The following is a 24023-nucleotide window of genomic DNA, read 5'->3' as shown; positions in this document are numbered from 1 at the left end:
TTAACAATTTTAAAACAGACTGTGGATGATTTAACATAATACAAAATCATCAAGAAATTACTTTAAAACGTACAATTTAAATGAAAGAGCCCAAGTAGCAGGAAACCGCTCAAAGTGATGAGCTACTGAGAAAAAGAATACACAGGGCATTTGAACAAGCAGGTACAACTTATCTATTTACAGATTTACCTGAGGTGCAAGCGTTATATACTTTCTCCCCGCCCCACCCCCCCACCCCAAATGATTCTTTTCAGCAGCGCTCAAGTATGCAGAAACTCCACGTATTTGGTCAATTCTAAAAAAAGGATCATTCAGGGACAAAGCAGAGATCTCCGGCCTCCGTCGTGCACAACCCCGCGGCTCCGACGGCAGTTTTTATTGCTATTTGGTACAAGAGCGGACAGCGTGCCGCGGCACTGTAGTGTTCCCGGGTCCTGTGTACAATACAATCACAGCTTGTTTCAGTAGCTCTCACGGCTGGCCTTCTCAGAGGATGGACTAACTTAACTTCACGCAGAGCCACACACATCCACCGCCGAGACCTAGGGAAAACAAAGTATAAAAGCTGATTAAGGTAAACTGAAGGCAATTTTTTAAAATGTTAAGCCCCAGCCGGGTAGCTCAGCCAGAGCGTCCTTCGGATTCCCCAAGGTTGCCGGTTAGACCCTTGTCAGGACGCGTGAAGAATTGGCCACCGAGCGCCCAACTCAGAGGAACCCAAATCGGCATGTTACATACATGCGCCCTCTCTCCCTCCTCCCCACCTCTCTCTAAAAATCAGTAAATGATTTTTTAAAAACTTAAGTGTACGAAACAGACAGAACTACCTGGAGACCTGGTAGAGGTGAGCTGCGCTACTTGAATGGTTACAGATATGCAACTGTGATTTAACGCAGGTGATGTAACCAAGAACCAGAATCCACATCAGTTACACTAAGTCTGCAAAGCCAACTGCCACCTCCAAGAAACCCCGCAAGTCTACACCTTATCACAGAAAAATGTACAGCACAGACCAGTAGTTAACGAATGACAGAATAACCTCTGGCCTTGAGAAGAAAGGTGCGTAAAATATTTGTAACATGATGTATTCAGCTAACACCTACTGCAATGTTCCCAGCAACGGGCTAGGCGCTGAGCTCGGCTAGTGGTGGAAAACAGGTGGAAATGGGCAGGAACCTCACACCCATGCAACACAAAGGGGAAGGAGCCTCCGGCTCCCTGAAAACACTGGAGAGACGGTATGTGAGCTGGTCCCGAAGTGTCAGAGAGGGTGCCTGACAAAGGGGGTGTAGGGGAGCGGGGAACACAGACGGAGAAGCCCAGAGGTTGCGGACAGAGACCCGGGTGTCACTGACGGGTTGTAATGCACAAGCAGGTAAACCCGTCAGTGATAATCCGCTCCTCCAGGTCCACGAACGGTTTTTACGTCTCCCTGCAGAGTGGACTGATCCCACTCCTGTGGTGACACCACTTCCCCCACTCTGCACAGGACTAGAATGCAGACCTGCACATGGCTGATGGGCCCCCGGGTGACCCTGTGAACCCAGGAAGGACAGGTCCTGCCCCGGCCATGAGTATCTTTCCAGCGCCAGCAGGCCTCGGGCAAGAGCGCTCCAGGAACAGACACACGGGGTTGGTTCATCTCAGAGAGAACTGAATCTGTCCTTGAGCCCAATCTTTTCACTCAATTCTCAATTCACCGCTGAGTGGGTCCCAGTGTAGTAACTCTTCCGTGTACGTCACACCCTCACCCAAACGTGGATGAGCCAGCACCCGTGCGGCTCCAGGCGCACCACTTGAGCGTTCTGGGTGGCCCTCCGGTTAGATACACACACCAAATGAAATCGAATCGTCAACATGAATTAAACCCTTATACCTCCTCCCGTCCCCGCTCCCTCCCAACAGACCAGGATTTACAAAGGCTGTGAACAAGCTCTTAACGGAGGGCTGGGGACAGGCTTAGGACCAGGCAGAGTGAGGCACTGGCAAGTCACACAATGCCAGTCTTGGCCTCCACACCTCTGAGTGTGTACGGGACACCCTAACCTGGTGGTCAGAAAACTTTTTCTGTACAAGACCAGCAGTAAATACCTTCAGGTGCTCAGGCTACGTAGTCCCTGCCACAACTACCCAACTCTGCAGCCACAGACAAAAGGTCATGGCCAGGCACCAATAAAATCGTGTTGACACAAAAAAGCAGAGACCACAATTTGCTAACAATGCCTTGCTTACCGCCCCCTGCTGGAAGAAGGATGAAAGAGGCCATGTTCACAAAACATTCAATGCAGCACAAAATAAATGCTTACTAACTTTCAGTTGTTATCTTACTGTTTCTGGCCTGAGCACTCTAAGTTTTAAAACACCTTAAAAAAAAAATCAAAATTAAAGTTAAAAGCAATTTTACATTCTACTGGATACGATCAATGGATTATTTTCAATTAAATCAAATCACTACATTGTATATATGCTCACCTTTCTTCCCCAAATAGGAAATCAAGTTTTTTTGTCATTTGGTCGATAATGTGCACTCGCAATAAAACTCTCATAGTTTCTCTTCTGCAGCATGCTGCTAGATAAGTGTTGATACGACACAGGCCTTTTTCCTAGTTGGGAAAAAAAGTGCAAAAGGGCATTTAGCATTCAGTCCAAGCAACTGGGTGAGCTACGGCGGGCGGTGAGAGGCCGGTTTCCCACAGCCCTGACCTGACAGTGTGGCCGGGTTGGAGCTGCAGTGTTGTAAGTGCCATGGAGCGTCTGTCACCGCAGAACTTTAATTCACCAAAGCTAAGGTTACTTAAGCACAGGGTTGCCATGGAAAGACTTAAAAAGCCAAAAGAAATGGGCAGCGTAATATACTTTAACCCTACATCCAGCATGGGAGAAGAGAAAAAACACCGCTTTAAAAAGGACTTCACTCGCAACATGGTCTTTTCTCCCCCAGTAAAGACAAAGTTTTGACTCAAATCCATTTTACATGCTGAGGGGGAAAATGGATGCTTTTAATCGAAAGGCAGCAGGAGCTAGCATTTCACTGCAATTTTTTAAGGCACTGTAGTGTTGAAAGCACCTGTTTTTTAATTCGCTATCTGCACTAGATCAACAGGCATCAGGCTACCCTCCACGGAGACCTGTCACCACAGGGAATGGGGGTCCGAAGTGAACAGGGCCGGAGGGGCTCGGCTCTGGGGCAGCAGCCGCCAGCAGAGCCCTACCCAAGGGAGGTGTGGTGGTGTAATGCCGAGGGACCCGCCCTGGGGGCACTGCTCCCACCCTTTTGCTGGCACAGCCAGGGGAGGGGACCAGGCCGCTCTCCGAAAAAAAGGCGGCCACGAGGAAGGAGGGGCTTTACAAACATTCCCACGGGGAACTAGAGTCGTCTAGGAAGCGACCACTGACACACTTGGGGGAGCGATGGCACTTCTGAAATGCACAAAGAATTTCACAAGAACTAAATAGGCCGCATAACCCTAGCCAGTCCTGACATGGAAACTGCTCAGAAGTGTTTAAGCAGCAGCCCGCACACAGTCAGCTCCGGACAGGCCAGGGGGCCGGTGGGATCTCCAGCCTGCCCCCGGCGCCCCCCAGTGGGGCACATGAGGGACTGCAGGCAATTCGAGGTTCCCTGGGCTCTATCGCAGCTCTGAAGGAGTCAGAGCGCCCAGGGGTGGTGGTAAGAGTGGGCAGAAGTTTCCCAGATCTCAAATCCCAGGGCTGGGAGTGCTGGGCACACTATGTGTATACCAGGGGACTGTGGAGGTGGGAGGCGACAGACCCAAATGACACCTAAGATTTCAGGCCAAGAAGAGGGCCAGACCACTGGTTCTCAACGATCTTTCTTATCAGCCTAAGGGAGAAAAACTAGAGAAATCTAATACTCAGAAATAAAGATGATCCCGGAGGGCTGAGCTTTGGGGACCACAAACCACAGCCAAATCTAGGAATGCCTCCCTGACCCTCCCCCCATACATCCTATTCCCCTAGGGGCCCCTCCCCCAAGAATGCAAGGGTACGCTGGGGACGGGCAGTACCTTCAAGCGCAGCGCCGGCCGCCCCCGCGGGGGCGCACGTGTAGAGTGGTCCCGGGCCGCCATAGGGCTTGTGCACGGTCAGCACGTTCGCAGAGTCGATCTCCCCCGAGGCCAGGAATCGCGGCTTGGGGGGCAGCACCGCTGGCGGCGGGCACGCATACTCCTGGGGCAGCAGCGACGTGATTCCGCGGACCACCTGGTACTTGGGCAGGTCAAGGCCCCTTCTGTAGTGAGGTCCGGGCTGCTCCGCGTCCAGGGCTGCCGGCCCGGCTTTTGGCCGTTTGGGAAGAGGCTCTCCCAGTTCTGGGCCGGCACCTCCCGCACTGCGACCACAGAAATAGTCTCTTCCCAGGGGAGCCCATGGGCCATCGTGCTTGGCAGGGAAGTCTGAGCCGTTGATGGTGCTGCTGCCCAGCGCTGGCTGGGACACGGAGACTCCCGGGGCTTTGAACTTCGGCTCCGGCCTCTTCATCTTCTCCAGGGCAGGAGAAACTCCACTTTTAGGAAACATCTCTGATGGCTGCTGCCTGGCGGCCGGAGCCCCCTGCGACCCGAGGCTGGATGGTGGCCTGTGCGACTTCAGGTTGCTGGGGGCTAAAGTGCTAGAGTCTGTCCCTGAGGTCAGAGGGGCTTTGCCTGGCCCTGGGGGGCCCGGCTTCCCCTTCTCCGACGGCAGGGCCTTGGACTGGGCCTGGGCCGGGAAGGCGGGCTTGGGCTTGGGCTTGAGCAAACTGGACAAGGGTGGCACATCTTTTCCCAGTAAAGCAGGTGGGCAGCCAGTGCGTCTGCTTCTAAGCCAAGACTTGCTTCTACAGTTTTTGTGAATGTCGGGATTGTATTTATGCTCCAGCCGCTGGTGCATCATTAAAACTTCTGGATAAAAAGTCTTGAAGGTACAAAACGGGCAGGTAATACTAGGGATCAAACTCTTGCTCAGAGAAATTGCTGGGCAGCTGTGAAGCGGCCCAAGGGATAAATTTAAAGGTTTTTCTTGACAGTCCATGCTTGGCTTGATGCCGCCATCAGCTGCCACCTCTGCCTTCATGGCTCCGGCGCTCCAGGTGGCAGTGGCATCTGGGCGAGGAGGAGGAGGGACACCCCCTTCCGTTCTGCAGACCAGGCTACTGGCCTGGGGCTCCACGGAGGGTCTCTTCTTCCACACGTCCAAATGAGCAGGGGCAGCGTTTCTGCTCGTGTTATCAGCATTGTCTGCGGTTGCATTTTTATTGAAATCCTGAGTATCTTTGTGTACTGGCGAGTGGACGGCGCTGCCCAGGACACTCTGAAAGGCAGGGGCCATCCCCTTAAGTTGCTTGGCAGGTGGGCTGCCTTTGACATCTTTGGCACCATCGAAAAATCTTTTCAAATTTTTGGTTTGCATACTGTCGGCGGCGAGTAGTGCATCTTCGGTCTCCTGGTTTTTCCCGTCACTCTTGACCTCGGTGGCCGCGTCAGCCTGCTTGTCTTTGTGATGTCTCTCCAAGTGGTACCGCAGCGAGGTCTTCTGGGCCGCAGCGTAGTCACAGAATTCACATTTGTATGGTTTTTCACCTAAAACAAGAAACGTCACCATATTACAAAAGTTTATAAAAAGCATCAGAAGAGACCTTTGGAAACTAGAAGAATCTAACACAGAACACAGGATCCTTTCCTCCTCCTCCTCTACCTGCTAACCAACCTCCACATCCAGGAGTCTCCTTGTCATTGCTTTATCTCACTGACTATATTGAATATTTGAACATATGATACATGTCTTTAACTTAAAAAAAAATAGAATAGCAACAATTTCAACTTCTTTAATCTTTATAATAACCCTGTGGAAGTGAGTTATTATTATCCCACTTTTAAAGCTCAGAAAATGGGGGCTCAGAAAGGTTAAATAACTTGCCTAAGGTTGCACAGCTAGTGAGAGGAAGAGATGAAATCCAAGTGCACATAGCCTCCTAAACCACTGTCACAGCTGCTCTACAGTCTACAGAAAAGACTCCGGCCCCAGCGGGTGAGGCTCCATGGACTGAGCACCAGCCTGCGGACCCAAAGGTCTCCAGTTCGATTCCCAGTCAGGGCACGTGCCTGGGTTACAGGGCCAGGTCCCCATTTAGGGGCATATGAGACCCGACAACTGACCAATGTTCCTCTCCCTCCTTCTCCCTCCCTTCCCCTCTCTCTAAAAATAAAAAAACGGAAGACTATGAAATACATTCCCATTTCATTCTAAATCATAACAATACAAAGAAGCTGCGGCAATAAAAGACATCAATTAAAGAGGTCTGAAAATGAGAAGGTTTGGTGATCAGAAACTAAACAGGAAACTAACTTCAAAATAGGAATAGCTCAAGTTACAACGCCACTAAAACACTGAAAAGACAGCTGCAACCTGCACACTGCACGTTTATTTTTACGCTATTCCAAGGCCTATGAGATTATCTGAACCAAAACAAAAAAAATCACAGACCGCTACATCATAATTCTTTTCATTAAAAAACCCCTCAAGCTCCTTACCTGTATGCGTTCTGAGATGAATATTGAGGTAATAATTGGAACGGAAAAACTTTCCACAGTAACTACATTCTCTTGAGGATGTAAGATGCTTTATTTTGCCTCCATCGTCATTTTTATCTTAAAAAAGAAACAGAAGTATGTAAGAAGACAGCTCAGGTACATGAATAAGCCAAGGTGACTGAAACGTTCTTGATAAAAAGCGTAAGATATAGCTTTTACGCTAATGTGCTGGGTAAACCAAAAAGCCTAGAAACACACCGGATGTTGTTTCGAGGTTGCCTGGGGCTCGTAACGCGCGTGTGGGCTTGTGTGTTTCTTTTGGGGGCAGGCTCCGGCCGCTGAAAGGACTGAGCCGCCCCCTCGGGCATCACGGACACACTGCTGACAGACAGAAGCCTGGGCAGCTCGCTCTCCCGACGTGGCTGACCCACGCAGGAAGCGGCCAGCTGGGGCTGGACCGACACAAACGGGCTGGAGTAACTAGCTTCTTCAGAGTAGGCCATCTAGAAAACTGAGCCAGTACCAATGGCCAATTTTTCCAACCGCCGGGGGAAAATCAGGTTTTTTTATCTCAAGGCTGGGCAAGTTACCACTAGAGGGAAGCAAGCACAACTTCATCCGCACAGAAAGTAACAGGCACGGGCAAAGCCGGAGGGCAGCCTGTCAAAACTCAGCAACGCCCTGGAAAGCAGTCGGCGGCGTCCACAGCGCTCACGTGGCCGCCGTGTACCCGACAAATCAAAACCTGAACTCGAATTACAGCGCGTTACACTTCAGACATCAGCCTTGCCGGGACGATCGAGACAGCGCAGCAGAGCCGAGGTCACTGGGGACCCTCACTGAAGGGTGGCTGCACGTCACAGAAGACAATGGGAGAGGCTACAGGGCAAATACCTACTCCCCCAAAATGAGCATTTCGGTTTTAAATCAAACTCCTCTTCCTGCAGTTCATTTCATGTATATTACAACGTGACAAGTTGAGACTTATCTTAAAATTTAACACACCGAAACTGGTCACTTTGCCTTGAAAGAGTCATTTCCAGCTGAAAAGCCTCTCCCCTGTTCCCTGCAAGTTCCCCACTCTAGGAGACTCGGGGCTTACTAACCTGTTAACAAACGCAGCTCACGAGCAACCCCCCCCCCCCCCCCCCCCCCCCCGCGCACGAACACAGGAGCGCACGACCTGTCACCCCGAGGGAAGGGCGCCCCCTGACCCGCTGAACACCTCTGAACACTCGGAAGTGGCAGGGACAGCCCTTGATGGGAAAGGTGCCACAAGGACATTAAAAATAGGTTATCCTGTGAATGACTCAGTAATCCCATTTATAAAAGCTGGAAATGTTTTTTTAAGTAATTTACTTTGGGTTTTGATCATCTTAAAAATAAATCTAAAAAAATCAGGTTAATGGTAAATGATAAGATAAATCTAGACCAAAAGACATCAGAATACAAGGTGGGGCAAATACAGATTCAGTTGTTCCCATGGAACACAATAATGCAATTAATAGCGATAATACAAGAATACGCCGTCTTTCACATACTCCCAACTGTGAATCTACTTCTGCCTCGCCTGTATGAATCTAGGAAAAATAACTCCCCAAATACAGAAACACCTAGCTTGCCTTCTCACAACCACACCCAACCAGCCAAGTGTGCAGCCGGGCTTGCACCTCATCGCCATTTCCGACTCCCAACCGTGTGTCAGGGTTTATGGTGTGTTGCGTCACGTCCAGAAAGCTGCGCAATGCCTTTGTTTTAACAGAAAGGACGTGAAATGCCCCATCTACCTGGTTCCTGCCCTTCTTACAGCATCGCCTCTGACTTGCCAGTGCTGTCCTGTAAAGGACTGGACTCTTATAAACAGGCTGCTACAACTATCCTTGGGGGGCAGAAGACAAGGATAAAGCTGATGAACCAATTTCGCAAACAGGGAAATCAGGGCAAAGAAAGGTGAAGCAATAGGTTCTCGGTCACAGAACAGCGCAGTGGTGGAACCAGACTATACCCAGGTCGGGCGCTCCCAGCTATTATGGGCATTCTAGCTGCCTGCCGACCAAGCCCAAGTTTCCCACCAGATTCTTCTGCCCACACCACCTGCTGGCAGAACACGACTGGCCATTTTCTTTCTTTCAGGGCACAGGGGCATCTCTGGGGCCGGAAGGTTTTCCTGCGACCACATGGGTTTAAAGCTTTGTATGACGTCACCAAGACACCAGAATGGGTTTTCTGGACTTCTGAAAACTGAAGGTGGTAGTTCTCTAAGTGCTAGGTCTCCTGCGTCCCAGGAAGCTCAAAATTCTCTCAACAAACACTTGATACAAAAACCACGGCTCTCACACCCACCACGTGATCAGGAAGAGCGCGGGCCCAGGCAAGCTCAGCACATTCTCTGGTCAAACTCACCTTGGGTCTCACACCCAGCTCTCACAGAGACAGCCACACAGTCAAGGTACAACAAAACGCAGCATTTAGTTTAATCAAAAACACTTTTCTAAATGATAATGTTTTTCTAAAACTCATGTTCTCATTAGCCACTTATGGGGATTTTCAAACTATTTTCAAAGCAGCAAAACCCTTTATTCCAGAAACGTCTGATCACATGTATGAGCAGCTCTGGGTGAAGTGAGGGTGGCAAGCCTCCCACACGTGGGGCGAGGGGGTCCTCTACCCTGGACAGTGCCCACTGGGATTCCAGAAGCATCACCGACCCAGCCCTCAATGGCAGCTTCCATTCCCTACAGATGTCACTAGCACGTTAAAAATGACCGAGCAAATGGGAGCTCTTAGAAACGCCTGTGGTGTGCCCACATTCCCTGTGCTTTAGGAACAAACTATGTCGGTGAGCTAACTGTCACTGAATACCGGCCCCAGACAGAAAGGCCAGGGTGCCCTAACAGTAGTAGTCGTCTCCCTCTGGTTCACCACCACTCCTAGTACCTTTCGTCACCATGGAAATCCAGTTGCGAGCTGAGCCTCAACAGACAGGGCCGTCCACTGCGTGTAAGAGTAACTTATCTTTATAGGTAAGATCAAGGATGGGGAAAAACTTAAGCAAAGGCCAGCGTCTCGACCCTGGCGCTACTGGCATCTGGGGACTTTCTCTGCTACGGGACCATCCCGTGCGCCGTGGGATGCCTAGAAACATCCCGGCCTCCACCCACCGGGCCAACAGCACACACCCCCAAGCAGCTGTGACAACCAAAACTGCCTCCAGACACTGCCAGGTGCCCTCCGGGGCAAAATCACCACCTAATTACAAGTGCTGCTTTAGGCTGATGCTCAAGTTAAAACAGTGTGTGTCCTTTATTAGCCAAACACAAAATCCCAGAATTTTCAGAACAGGAAGAAACCTTGACAGATAGATAGGCCTTTCAACTCAACCCAGAAGGGGCACGTGACTTACTACAAGGAGGTACCTCAACAGCCTGGACCCCGAGCCCCCCTCCCCCCCCCCCGGGTCCCACCAGGGGCCAGCTCGCAGCCGGGCACTCACCCAAATGCAGCCCTTCAGGAAGTCCGTCCTCAGACCCGTCCTCAGAGCCCCCTTCACGGTCCACGGCTCCATGCTCGTCCAGGGTGCTGGAGAGGTCTGGAGAGCACGTCCTTGGCTGCCTTCCGTCCACAGACGTGGTGGGCGACTCCGCGTCCATCCTCCGGTCCTTCTTGTGGACCCTCGAGTGCAGCACCAGCTGGTGGTAGGTTCTGAAAGCCTTGCCGCACTCGGAGCAATGTGTGGGCTTCTCCTTGTTACCAGACAACTTGGGGTCCGAGTCCCCGGAAGGCACTTCACCGTTGGCATGTCTAGGCTTCTCCTTATCTTGTGTGAGGCCTGCACAACCACTCCTACTTGTTCTGGACTTCCCGGAACCTTCGGGATGGCTTTTACTCACACTCCAGATCTCTCCAAGCTCTTCTTTGTCCGAATCGTCGTTGTCCGTGCTCCCTTCCTGCCCGGGCTGCTCCTTCACCGCCCGGCAGACGGCGACTTTGCCCTTGGTGGCCAGCTGCCAGGCCTGGTAGGTGGTGAAGGGGTCGAGCTGAGGTATCCATCTGGCGGGCTGCTTCCCGGTTTCAGGGCGAGCTGTGGGCTTCAGGTTCAGGAACTGCAGGAACTCGTCTCTGGGGGCTGGCATCCCCGCCAGCTGAGAGTCTGCCGGAGCACTGCTGCCACCGGAAGCCGTGTCTCTGGTGTGCATCTTCCTGTGAGCAATTAGACTTTCTTTATTTGGAAATAGGAAGCCACAAACCATGCAGATTTTGTAAGGAGAGGAGATGCTCTCGGCGGCCTGCTCCTGGACGACCTCGTTGATGGTGGCTGGGCTCTCGGAGCCCTGCTGCAGCTTGTTCTTGGCCCCCGACTTGCCGTTGTGTGTTCGCATGTGGTTCTTCAGAAACCAGGGCTCCTTGAACCTCCGTCCACACACGTGGCACCCGTAGGTGAAAGAGTCCTTGTGTTTCTTCATGTGGATCTCCACATCGAAAGCAGCTCTGAACGTCTGCCCACACACCTCGCAGCTCAGGTCCTCGCTGTCTTTGCCACTCGTGTCCTTGGCAGGCTCCGCTCGCACCTGGCTCTTGTCCAGGGGACTGAGGTACTCTGCTTCCACACGCAAGACTGCAGGCTCACAGAGGGTGGGCCGGTGCTGCGTGAAGACGTGCTTGTTGAGGTCTTCAGAGTGTGGGAAGGTCTGACTGCAAAACATGCAGTCCAAGGGCGTGTAGCCCTCGGCTTGGATCATGTTCTTCTCCTGCGTGGCTCTGAAAGGGACAGCAGTGGCCCCCTTTACTGACATGGCGTCATCTAGCTCCATCTGGGTGCCGAGAGAACTGCCAATGACCTCCGGCCCGTCCATATACACCAGGAGCGACTGGGTCGGCATGTCTCCCGCGCTCGAGGCTGCGTACAAAGGAAGAGTCCGGCTGAGGGTCTCTGGAGACGAAACAAGGCCACTTGTGAAACTTGTCACTCACACCCCCAGCAGCTCTGGGGCTTCAAAACTAGAGCAAATACTTGTTATAAAAGTTCAAAAGAAAGAGTATATTCCTCTGAATATCTTATCTTCAGAAGCCTTAGGTAGCTCAGTGATAGAAGTATCACTGGCTCTTCCACCAACAAGGCAGACTGACTCCCTGATGCTTTGGTTCAAATATGAGTCAGCACAAAGCACTGGTTCTGTCTGTCTCCACAGAGCGAGTCATCCCGTTGGGTACGTTAATCCCAGCGACCTGGAGACGAGATTTCCAAAACCTGGAGGGGAAAAAACAGAAATGGTTGGCTCCACACAGAAAGAGAAGAGAAGAGAAGGCTGGGTGCGTGGTCCACAGGGAGCTTTTTCCACATAGTAGACAAGGCACCTATTTCAGCCCCTTCACTTTTAACTTAATACAGTGCCAGCCTGTTAAACATGCTTGTTAATTAAATCCAACCACTTACCAATCAGTACACTCATTACATCACCAGAATTTCATCCAGTTAAGAAACTTAAAATATGGTGCTTTAATAAATCAAAAATGTAATGTTTCACAACAGAAACTGTTAAATTCAGATAAATGCCTTCCAAATGTCACTGAAATGCACATCTGTATCTTTATTAAAAGCCTCTACAAATCTAGACTATAAGGATTATAAAAAATAAGATGACAAAGAAAGCCCTTTAGATAAAATTTTAAAAGCCAGAACTTCAGACTGTTTTATACACAAACATACAAGAAACACACATGCCCAAAAGCACACCAGGTGCATACATATACACAAGTCAACAACACAAAACATGGGAACACTTCCTAGAATCCCTATTCAAGAAATACAGCCCTGGCTGGTGTGGCTCAGTGAACTGAACACCCGCCTGGGAACCAAAGGGTCTCCAGTTTCAATTCCCAGTCAGGGCACATGCTGGGGTTGCAGGCCAGTTCCCCCGTAAGGGGCGCATGAGAAGCAACCACACAATGATGTTTCTCTCCCTTTCTCCTTCCCTTCCCCTGTCTAAAAATAAATAAAGTAAACTTAAAGAAACACAGAACACCTCAGAATGGTTGCACGTCTTGGCCAAGGGAACCTTGGTGAATTTTGGTTCACTGGGTATTGTAACCCACTGTCAATCCCCTGCCCAAATCCCAGTTTGCTTTTGACAATTCTCTGCCTTCAACAAGCATCAGGGTAGGGCTTCCTCCTCCAAACAGTAAATAAGGAAATACATGCATAACACTCCTTTGTGAATGTCCACGTTTAAAATCCTCAACAGAGCTGGCTCAGCTCGCCTTAAGTCTTTAAATCAGAAAACGGGTCCTCCCGTCGGCACCCCACTCACATTCTGCAAGGGTAGGTGAAAAGCCGACACCCTGACTTCGCTCTGCAGGCTCCGATCTAGCAGCTCAGGTTCAAGCTCAGCGAAGAATTACCAGTACCCTCTAACGGCAAACCCTCCACCATTACGGCAAGGGTAGGACTGTTTTTTGAAGTAATCCCAACTACTTTGACCAAAGTCAGTTAATTCCACCCAGGGAAACAGAAAGACATGCAAACTATTCCCACCACAGGCAACTTTTAAAGAAAAAAAAAAAAAGTTTACTTTCCTTCTCTCTACTTCCTCAAAGAGCAAGCTCAGAGAAGACCAGGGAACACTTCTTCATACTCATAGAAGAGAAAATTCACATTCCTTGTTATCTTTTGTTTTGAAAAAACATAAACTTCTCTAAATAAGACTGCAGATGAAAAAATTTGGGGTAAAGAAAGAGTGCACGAAAGTATTTCATGTTAATTTCTCGGTCCTTTGTTGCGATCACAATTGAGGATAAACCCATGGGCTGACTACCAGCTCAGGAGGGATATGATAGAACATTCCAGAAACCTGAGTTCCAGTCTTGCCTGAGTCACAACCTTAAAGTGGTCACCACCATACTACCTCACCTTACTGCAGAGGGACAAATTACAGGACCACCTCAAGAGTTTCAAAAGCCTATGGTTCTGGGGGACAGATCTACATTTATGGACAGATATACTCAAAAGTATATTTAATGACCACACTAATCAAGACATTAAATGCTATTTGGCTATGTGGCTGATCATTTACTGAACGCCACTATCCCGGGTCACATTTTAACTGAGAGAATTAGCAGCACGTGTTCAAGGGAAGGCAGGCACCAGGCCCACCCTCTCTCACTGGCTGACAGCTGAGAGAGAGAGAAGCACCTCAATGAGCTCGTGTTAACGCCAACGTGAATAAAGACTGTCCTTTCTGTGCAGTCTTTTCTACTTTTTGGTTCCGAAATACCCTTTTTAAAAAATGGAAGGGTGACAATGTCAAATAATAGTGTTCTTTTTAATGTCCTAATTTGGCAAAAAATCAGTTAGTCTCCTACGTCAAAGCCTCAACATTATCTTTTCTTTTTTAAAGAAATTTTACTGGTCTGTGACATTTTTAAGTTTTGGGGAATTCCAATTTTCTGTAAATCATCTTTCCCCAAAAGACACAATCCTCAACTGGATCTCTGGATTAGAACACAATGCCGTGATCTCCCACCCTGGGCCACGGCAAAGGCTGGAGACGCAGCTTGCAAGTACGCTTTAGTTTCCGTTTTTCTCTCCGAAATGGTAAGTATCTGGGTTAAGCAAGTCACCATCAGGTTCTAACAGAAGACTGAAAGGACTGGTGAAGGAGGCAGTGTTAAAATCTGAGGAGGAAGAGCTCCAGTTCTGCCTGGGGAGTGGGAAGGCGGAGCGAACAGGGGGAGGCCTGAGCTGAGGGGGAGGCCCGCTGAGGCCAGAGTCCTGTACTGCAGCAGGTGGGGAGACCACTTTCCCAGGGGAAAAAAACGAAGCTCTTCTTCCTCTGGGGCAGCTTCTGAGGCAGCCTCTCCTAGCCATTACCTCTGCCCAACTGCCAAGCGCTAGTCGACCTTGGGTCATCGTAATCCTTACTATTCACCCGTAAGGTATAAAAACCCTGGGCCATCCCTTTAAAGATCCTAGGAGCAGAGATCCGGTCGGCCTTGTTCCCCCACTGCTCCCCACCCAGTGCCTACAAGGGGTCCCCAGGACAGGGTCAGGCCCTCGATAAACACCTGGTGAACTACTGAACACACACTACATCACCAGTACAGGTGTGGACTCAGTATGCGCATCTCTGCCACAGTCCCAACCATAACTGATACTGAATGTTCAAACTGCCACATGGCTGCGAACTTAATAAAAAAGCTTCCACATGGCTATCTGTGGCTGCCATTGCAGAGAATTACCATTGTCTGCAATTTAAAGTATAATAAAAAAAAATTCATCACACTGTAAAATTGACCAGCACAAGCAATCACGTGAGCTCACAACCACTTTCCTCAAGGACCCAATGAAACAGGAATGCGGGCCATGCTAGGGAAGAAACCTGTGACAGCACATGTCCTCCTTGCCTTGCCTCCTTTCCGTAGACAAAACACTTCCTTACATGTAGATCAATATCATCACTTAAAACCAATCTGCTAAACAAAAATCTTCAGAGTGAAACAGAACTTAGGAAATATAGGCATTCAAACCAAATTACTGTCACCAACCAACCAGCATTTCCAAGTGACTGAAGTGTGGGCGCCGGACCTCAGGCGCTCCGCACAGGGACACCCACAAACAGAACTCGTGCTCATCAAGTCAGCTGTCTCTCCACCGAGCCCTGGAGGGGAGGGGAGGGCCGTCTAACCGGGCACCGACAGTCCAAATGCTCTTAGTATGCAGAAAAGCGAGCGTTCTGAACACACGAGGCTTACTGAAAGGCACTCGCAAAAATGTTTTTCAACGTTTAAGAATTTTTTTCTAAACCTTCACTCAGGTAACAGCACTTCACCTTGGCCATACACTCCAAGGCACCTTAGGCAAGAGATTCTTCATCATAACCTTCCATTCTGAGAGAGTACTAGGATTTAAATCATACTGTGATTACTTCCATAAATATTTTATTTTACAATATAATCTTTCAAAAAAGTAGGAACCCTAGCTATATATAACTGCCTGCAATAGAAGCCTGATATTCTAAATCATTTCTTCCGTTTGTTTAAGATACTCATTTGTGAATAAAGCTACTTTGAGTTCTGCCGCTTCCTGCAGATCCTGAAATTAGCACATATTGCACATTATACAATGCTTAATGAAAAACACAGTAATTTGTGCTTACGCACAACAAATCAGAGGCAAGTGCCTCCACACTGACAAGCGCCGTGACGCTCGGACAGCGTTCTCCGCGTGCCCAGGACTCAAACTGCCAGCCTCCCCAGACAGCGAGCTGCTCAGGCCGTCTTACATTTCTTGATACGGAATATTCGTTACCACGGGACGGAGCAGTTCAGGCACTGATGGGCCTCCAAACTGTCCACAACACACAAGAATTCTACTTACAGCCAAGTAGTCTGAAGTACCCAGCAAAACTGCTAGGCTCTGCCTCCCTAGTTACTTAAGTGCCAATTAAATGATCATTAAAACATGCAACGTAAACAAACTGCTAGTCATTGACCACTTCACTTGCACCTTTAAACTGCAAAATTATCTCCAAGATCTGGCTAGAAAAACCTACATTTTCATAGCAGTTTCCCTTTCATATTTCACACGTACTACTTTTTCCCTTCATCTGACAAGGAAAGAAAACTGCACAGTAATCTACAGCAGCGATCAAAACCTGTAACTTGAAATCCTGCAAAACTGCTGCAAGGAAATCACCAAGGCCACGCCCAGGCGCTAGGTGGTCAACCCAACTTGCCTGATACAGCTGTGGAAAGATGTTTAAGATGGAAGTGAGAGCAAAAGACTGAAGTACTCCGAGCTGACAGTCAGCATTCCAACCCGAACTATTCAAAAGCAAACAGCTGTTCAGAGGCAGTCTCACTTTCTTGAAATTGCACACGGTGCCCAATTCTGATAGGACTAGAGACCACGGCAGTGTTATAAAAATGTACCCACATGAACAGATTTGAATGGCATGATTAAAAACTACCTGGTTCATTCCAAATTAATTAAGGTCAGTTAAAGGATCTTAGTAGGAACTTAAAGCACCATATATTAGTTTTAGTTTCTGTATAATCACAATTAACAGAGACTGTGGTCTGTAAACTGGCTTTTAAAAATTTTACTATGTCCTGAAAGAGAACTACAAGGGAAATGGATAATTTAAAAAAAAAGAATTTTAATTAGGCAAGATTAAGCACTGCTATCATTGAGTTCTTATTATCATGACTTAACCAGCGCTACCTTAACATTTTGAAAGGATTTTAGCATAACTGAGCCAAAGAGAGGGAGTTCAGAGAACTAAAGCAATGAACTGTTCGAGCTTTGCCTACAGTCTTTCACTCTACAAAGAAAACACTCATGTGTACATGTACACACACACACCCATCTGCAGACACACAGGTGCACCAGCAAGTAAGCAGTACACCTTACCCTGGCCCTACACACCCACAACTCTTTCCACAGAGCCAAATGAAGAGTGTCCCTAGTGGCACCCCAACTTAACTTCAGATCGAACATAAACGTGGCAATGCCTTTTAAGGCACGAGAGGGTTCTCTAGAGACATTTAAACACTCCCCTCCCTGTCTTTGCAGAGCAGACACTAACGTTGTATGTCTGGCCCTTTCAAGTCACCTATGTGCTTTCCAAATAAAGGGGAAAAAGTCTCCTTCCAATCGATACATACAGTTTATGTTCAGTGGATTTATATACTGAACAACAAAAAAAGTATCCACTGATGAGAACAAAAATACCTCCAACAGGAAAAACAAGTACTTTTCCTAATGCTGATTCAAGAACAAAATGTGTCTGGGCTTTCCTTCTCCAGGCCATATAACTACATTTTGAATGATTTTAAACTCAAAAAGGTTCTGACACTACAAAGTAATGGCCACCAATACACAAAACACTACGAGAACCCATTTAAAAACGAGCATCTGGCTCCTGGGCAGCTCATCTCTGGGAAGTGGGGAAATGTGTATGTCAGAACTTTGGTAAAGCTCAACAACAAAGAAAGGCTCAGGAATTGAACTAATTCCCTCATAGAACTTAACTCAGCTGTCTTTTCAGGTTTGGTAATTTTATTTCTCAACTTTACCATAAAATTACCAAACTGGCTCCAAATTTCCAGTAATCAGCTATGCTGTTGCCCTGGGCAGGAAGTAACGGGGATGTGAAGGACAGGCAGCCCACAAATGATCAAATGCAAAGGTTTTTCACCAGCATTCCAATTTAGGCATGAAGGGGCAACTGGGAGGTGGCAGTGGGCTGGCAGGGGCTACCCCTCTATTCATCTGGAAGATAGGTTTATACAAGAATTGAGCTTGCTCTTCAGAGCTGCGGGATTTAAGAAAGGATGGTCCCTATCCTCCCACTTCCTCAAAGTCAGACTCCTACCTGCCCTCACGGTCTCACTCCAAAATCCCTTGCCCCACACACCACTGCCAATCCGCCTGACCGTATTACACGTTTGCAGAAAACCAAGCCAAATCACCTTATTCTTAACAGTAAAAGCTGTCATTTCAGTAAAGTTGCTATCCTGCATCCAAAATGAGGCCACTGAGCTGTAATGATCAAGATTTTAAGACACCCCCTCACCAGATTTTAAGACATTTCCTGCCGGCTTTGTGTAATTCACTTGCTTCCACGTGCAATTCAACTGGTCAACACCCCTCCCCCCACCTGGAGATGAGGTGGACAAATCCCATCTCCCCACTGTCCTGGGTCCACCCTACATGCTGGAACCAGACCCTTCACTATTTAGAACAGTCGATGTAATAACCGGGATTCCTTTAATGCATGGTCTGTAAATTCTGTCCAGGTTTTTATTTTGTAACACCTCAGTAATTTGAAAACTATTCTACCTATTCCAATTATAGTCCTTTAGTTTAAAATCTCACTACGTTTGTTTTATTCCACTGGTATATTCATGAGTATATAGAACTGTCTCATGTTTTCATTCCTACTGTACAATTCCAAGGCTTGCAAACACCTGGTCACTGTTCACTATTTGGGCGCCACCTTTCCATTTGACTTAGTAACCATCCTGCTCCAGGATTAAACTGAAATAGGAAATTAGGACTAAACCATTTAAAACAGGTCATACACAGCAACGTCAAAAACACATAGGCCATACTGGCATCCATAAGATGGAACAATTTTAGCTGAATTTTTTGAACAAGTGGAAACAAAGCTTCATGTAAAACACAAGAGGGCCAATCACAATCCTAAAAGTCAGATAAAAGTGTATCGTTTCTTGGAAGTAGTGAATTGCAGGCAGTCAAGACTCATTAAAACTACTCCAAAGTTCTCATCAGTCAATATCATGTTTGTGACAACTGAGAGAAAAGAAGGGAATTTTATAAAGTGGGAAAACACATCCCTGGGGACCCCTGAGGCTCTCATCAAGCATCTCAGAAGTAAGAGGGCTCTGGAGCTGGGAAAAGGCAGCCCCGCTGTGGCAAAAACATGCCATTTCATCCTCCTGTTAAAAGGGAGAAGAGTGATTAGCATTTATCTGACATGAGATAGAGGGCCTGTCCTTGCCAGGCCATTATATTCCTTAATTACTTCATCAGTTTGTAAGTGACTTGCTTAAGTCTTATTTTCAGATTTCCTTTCTAAAAGGGCCACTGGGCTGCTATTTCTCCCAGACTTCCCACTGCCAAAAATGGAGGCTTACAAAAAGGAATGCAAATCTGCCTCCACCTTAAACCTTAAGAGTAAAGGCAAAGCCAAAAACCTCCACTCCTCCCTCTTCCTCCCCTGTTACCTGGGGGAGGAGGGGGAATCAAGCTTTTATCTAAATAGATTCTACAGGCTGAAGGGAGAAAATGTTTTCTACAAGTTTTATTTCAGTGGTGTATTAATTTTTTTTTTGATTAAGAAGTGAAAGGGAATAATATGAGCCCAAGACAACTGCTAAACTTCGAACCCACGAGTCGTTATTTTAGAAATGGCAAAGGTCAAACTGCAAAGTGGTAGGTGCTGTGAAGATAAAAAGGACTGGAAGAAATGGGACGCTGAAGAGATGTCTTTCACCTAGAAAAGTCATCTTCTTCCCCCACTTCCTCCTCCAGCATGCAAATCAATGTGCAGAGCTAAAGGAGCTGCCTTCTTCCTCAGACCAAGTAATTAAAATTCCAAGCAATCAGATTACTAACCCTATTCTAACAAACAAGTCAAGTAAATTATAAATTTGTCTTGGAGCTACTGACTTCTGAATCTTTAAATAAGGCACTGCCTCTAGAATGGAATACTTACATACTATTAAAGATGGCTGCAATTGGGAGAGTGGGGGATGATATCAACTAAAACACCAGGAGTAAAAAACACATCCACTACTAAAGACTCTGGAATACTGAAAAGAGAAGTATCTAAAATAAACGTACTTCTCAGAAAAAGCCATCTACCATGAAGGACACACCTTGAAAGTTCTTAGCACACATTAACTAAAGAAGCACAAACTAGAGGCCTGGCTGTTGTATTTTTCAGACAAAAAGCAATTAGGTTATTGCTCTGCACTTGTCACTACAGACACTGAAGGTTTTTTAAAAACTTTAGATTACTCATTCTCAAAATAATTAAGACTTAGTATTTTAAGTCTCATTTTCTACCAAGGCAGCCCTGCACTCCAGGGGGAAAGTACAGTAAAAGAACATTTTTAAATGAACTTCCTGACACAAGGAAGAGAAGGTATAAGGCCTAAGACCCTACCTAGTGGCCAGGCCTGGCTGGCAGCTGTTGTTTCCCTGCCTTTCTTTTGTTGAGCTTAATCTCATGTCAACTCATTCAACCAACTCAAAAGCGATGAAGACATAATTGAATCAACCTGAACTAAATCAGACCTAGGCTTTTTAGAACATACAGCTTAATGGTTGCCAACGATCTAGAAAACCAGGAAACCAGCTAGGCTGTGGTATGCACCGTGGTCAGCAACGCTGGGCCCCAAAGTGGCCAGAGGACCAGTACAACCGCCATTTATTTAATACACGTTCAGGAATGTTCAATGCTCCAAACCCTATAGGCTGATTCAGAAAGATAAATTGTGGCTCAAGGAATTTCAAAGGGGAACACCACACCAAAGTCTTAAACTCCGAAGTAACTATCCTTTTCTTGGAGGGGGTGGGGGAGGGCAGAGAGAAAAAAGTTTCTGCTGCTCCAAATGTGGAACAGGCTACTGGGGTCCCAGAAGTGGCCACTGGTGGCTCTTTCCTGCTCCTGGAGCTAAACCTTCGCCCACCCCATCCGCCAGAAAAAATGCGGCTTCCCGTCCTCAGTGGCCCTACCCCGAACCCTAAAATGTGGGCTCACTCCTGGGACCTGAATGGCTGTGATCCCGAGCGCGCAGGTACCGGCCAGGGAACCCCGCAGGCGACCTCTCACCCGCCCGGCGCAGGACCGCCCAGGCCGCCCCAAATCCTGCCTCCCGGGCCCCCAGCAGCGCCCACCCCCCCCCCCATCCCGTGCCGCACTTATTTTGGGGCCAAATCAAGAGGGAAGAGGGCTCTACATCTGAAACTGCGCGGTTTCGCCACTCAGCGCCTGCTGGCAGAAACTTCCTTTAAAAAAAAAAAAAAAAAACGAAACACTTTTAGGCTAACATTTCAATCCCTTCTGCCCTTCGGAGTTCCTAGTTCTGCTTCCAACTGGCTTCGGGTCTCCCACTAGAACTGAGTTATAAAGCTATTCTTTAAACGCTTAGGAGTTATTTTTAAAGTTCTTTTTAATCTATAAAATTAAAGGGGGAGGGAATAAAAATCCTAATCGCACATCCAGGAAACGCAGCCCTGCGCACCGCCTGCTCAGAGATGGGCAGAAGACCTGGACTCCCGGACAAGGATTTTGGGGCGGCCGGGGACCTCGCTGGGGTGCGCGTCGGGGTCCACGGCCAGGCCAGGCCCCTCCCCCGGCCCCTGTAGACGCTCCCTCCTCTCGGCCCGTGTGGACGGTCCCGGCCATTGTTTGCGGGGGACGCCTGTTAGGACGCATTGTTTTGGCTCTTTCCAACTTGCTCCGGCCCCTCCCGGGCCATCGCGGGGGGCCCCGCGCCGGCCGCCGACCCCCACAGCCGGGTCGGCAGACCGGGAGAGCCGCCCGGCGGAGCCACCCAACTTTTCAGGCCCCCACACAACATTGCAGGCAGCCCCCAGCTCCCTCCAGCCGGCCCCTGGCTCCCGACCCGGAGAGGGGGGACTTCCCCGCCCCCAAGCCATCTCGACTATTTCCAAGAGTGAGTGTGATGGTAAAACACTGTCTGTACACACCGAGGGCTCGCCCGACACCTTCTCGCCGGGTGGGGAGGGGGCGCCCTAGAGGAGCGGAATCCAGTAGGAACCGGGGGTGGGGGTCGGGCGGGGCGATCATCGGAGGAGGGGGAGAGATAACGAGCACCGGAGGGACTCAAGGGCGGGCTCGGCGGGACGCCAGAGGGGCTAAGTGGGGCGCCCCCTGGGGCCCAGCGCTGGCGGGGGGTGCGCCCCCTTTACCTGCGGCTCCGGCTCCTCGGCCATTTCCTCGCTCGGCGGCGGCCGGGACTGAACTGACACCACACGAGCGAGCCGAGGTTTGAATGAGGAGGGAGCAGGAGAGGAGGGGAGGGGGCGGGGAAGGCAGGAGGGAGGGGAGGCGACGGGGAGTTTCTCTCGGCCTTTTGTGCGGACACCTCCCGGATTCCGCGCCGGCACCGGCCCCCCAAAACTGACGGGGGCCGAGAGGCAAGCCATCCCCCACCGCGCCTCGGGGCCTCGCGCCTCGAAGACCTCCCCCAAAAGGAGTGCCCCCCACCCTCCACCCCACCCCCGCCCGGAGGATTTGGGGGCCGGGCTCACCTCGGGCGCGGGGCTAAGGTGAGCGGGGTGGGGGTGCGCACGGGGGCAAAGGCTCGGGCGCCCCCTACTCGTCCACGAGGGGACAGTGCAGGCGCGGGGGGTCCCTAGAGCCACCGGGGCGCGGCGCGTCCGGCACACCGGGACTGTTGGGTCAGAAAGTGCTCAGGGAGCAGCTGTTGCGCCCGCCCTCGGCCCCGCCGTTCGAATACGCCCCGCCTCCTGCCTTCACCGGCAGCGATCCGCCAGAGGCCCCGCCCCCGCCCACGTGATCTCCGAAGGCGCGCCCCTGCCCCGCCCACCACCGCGGGTTCCGCCTCCGAGGCGGGGGCGAGCGGACGAGCACGCGCACTCCCTTTCTCGCCCGGGAGATTCCCGCGCACGCGCGCGCCTCTCACCGCCCCTACAACCCAGGCCTAACGTGGCCAGCGAGCACCCGGCGGTTCCAGTGACAGGTACGCGGGGAAGGGGCCACGAGGGCAGCGCGCAGGCGCAGATCCAGGCCTCCGCCTTGCTGCCTCCCCCTCCCTTGCAAGGTGTGCCCAGGCGAGGGGAGGGGCTGGTAGCCCGAACTCCTGGGTCATCCAGAATTACTAACAAACAAAAAGCCTTCACACTCATTTGGATAGGTTAAAAAGCAGCTGTGCACAAACATTTTTGTCAGATTTTCTTTTAAGTGTAAGGTCGATGAGACAAGATTAAAATATTTTTTAATTAGTATCTTTATGAAGCTATCCTTTGTTGTTGTTGTTTTTAAGGACTGGGTTTGCGCACTATTATAACTTGAGATTTCCAAACTTGGCCTGGGTTCCAAGAATCCACTTGGCTTTGACAGAAACCCACGTGGATGAAACCGGGTTTATTAAAGTGGGAACCCCCCCCCACCTCCCCACGCCCAACTCATTTAAAGCGTTTCCATACTGTTCTTACCCTTGCTTAAAAAAAAAAAAAAAAGGGAAAGGTTATGATTCTGAGGACACTGATTTCCCCCATTTTAAGCCCCAAGAGGAACCACAGAAGCACAGTCACACCCACCAAGGTTTCTGCCCCCATGCAAACGAATGCAAATGGCAACGGAGCGGTGCAAGTCACCTCAAACAAAACAGCCCGGTATTTCTTTTTCTTCTGGCCTTCGTCCGAAATGGAAAAACTTAAAACATATCAAGAAAGGCACTTAACGTATATACTTAATAAATCAGGACCAAAATGAAAAATAAAAAACACTACAGAAGTGCTCGGCTGATGAGCAATGCAATCCATAATAAATAGGAAATGGAATTTGAGAGGCAGCTTCTTAGCAAAGGGGAAGAATTTGCCAAGTGTGATGTTTTGCTGTCATTTTATATATAACTACTAGCCCCACATATGGTCTGGTTAGTCTTTTCTAAAAAGGAAGTGAACCAATTACTTACTCACACTTAATTAATTAGCAGCGCCAGAAGTAGATTCTTAGGCCAGAACTCTTTTTTTTTTTTTTTTTTTTTTTTTTTCCACTCAAGAACACTGATACCGATTACTTCTGTTACCAGAATTCCTTTTCTCAGGGAAGATGAATACCTTTCTTTAAATACTCCTTAGAGCCCTTAGAGTCACATCTTAAAACACAGTCCAGACACAAACTCTTCCTAAACAAGAAGCTTCACTGAACTTATCAAAACAAATGACTTCCAGCGGCGGCTCCTACACAAAGA

At 49.1% G+C, this 24023-nt stretch overlaps 1 protein-coding gene across 3 annotated transcripts in view; it reads right to left on the bottom strand.

Annotated features, from left to right (window-relative positions):
- Window positions 1–222: 222 nt before the first annotated feature.
- ZNF217 (zinc finger protein 217) overlaps window positions 223–24023 on the bottom strand; it is a 36295-nt gene continuing 12494 nt past the window's right edge. Inside the window, exons 1-6 of one of the 3 annotated variants that reach the window (XM_045194825.3) lie at window positions 22336–22693; window positions 10024–11778; window positions 6531–6647; window positions 4029–5579; window positions 2473–2603; window positions 223–542 (exon numbers count right to left, since the gene is read on the bottom strand). In XM_045194825.3, coding sequence (XP_045050760.2) covers window positions 2494–2603; window positions 4029–5579; window positions 6531–6647; window positions 10024–11410 — 3165 coding nt within the window. In that variant the 5' untranslated portion in view covers window positions 11411–11778; window positions 22336–22693 and the 3' untranslated portion in view covers window positions 223–542; window positions 2473–2493. Of the gene's footprint in view, window positions 543–2472; window positions 2604–4028; window positions 5580–6530; window positions 6648–10023; window positions 11779–21993; window positions 22281–22335; window positions 22694–24023 lie in introns of those variants that run through there. The other 2 variants (XM_024559676.4, XM_024559677.4) reach the window with 2 other exon arrangements.

Source organism: Desmodus rotundus, chromosome 6 (genome assembly GCF_022682495.2).
Source record: "Desmodus rotundus isolate HL8 chromosome 6, HLdesRot8A.1, whole genome shotgun sequence".
Taxonomy (NCBI): domain Eukaryota; kingdom Metazoa; phylum Chordata; class Mammalia; order Chiroptera; family Phyllostomidae; genus Desmodus; species Desmodus rotundus.
Note: the sequence above shows the minus strand (reverse complement) of the source record. Positions and strands in the feature narration are given on the sequence as shown.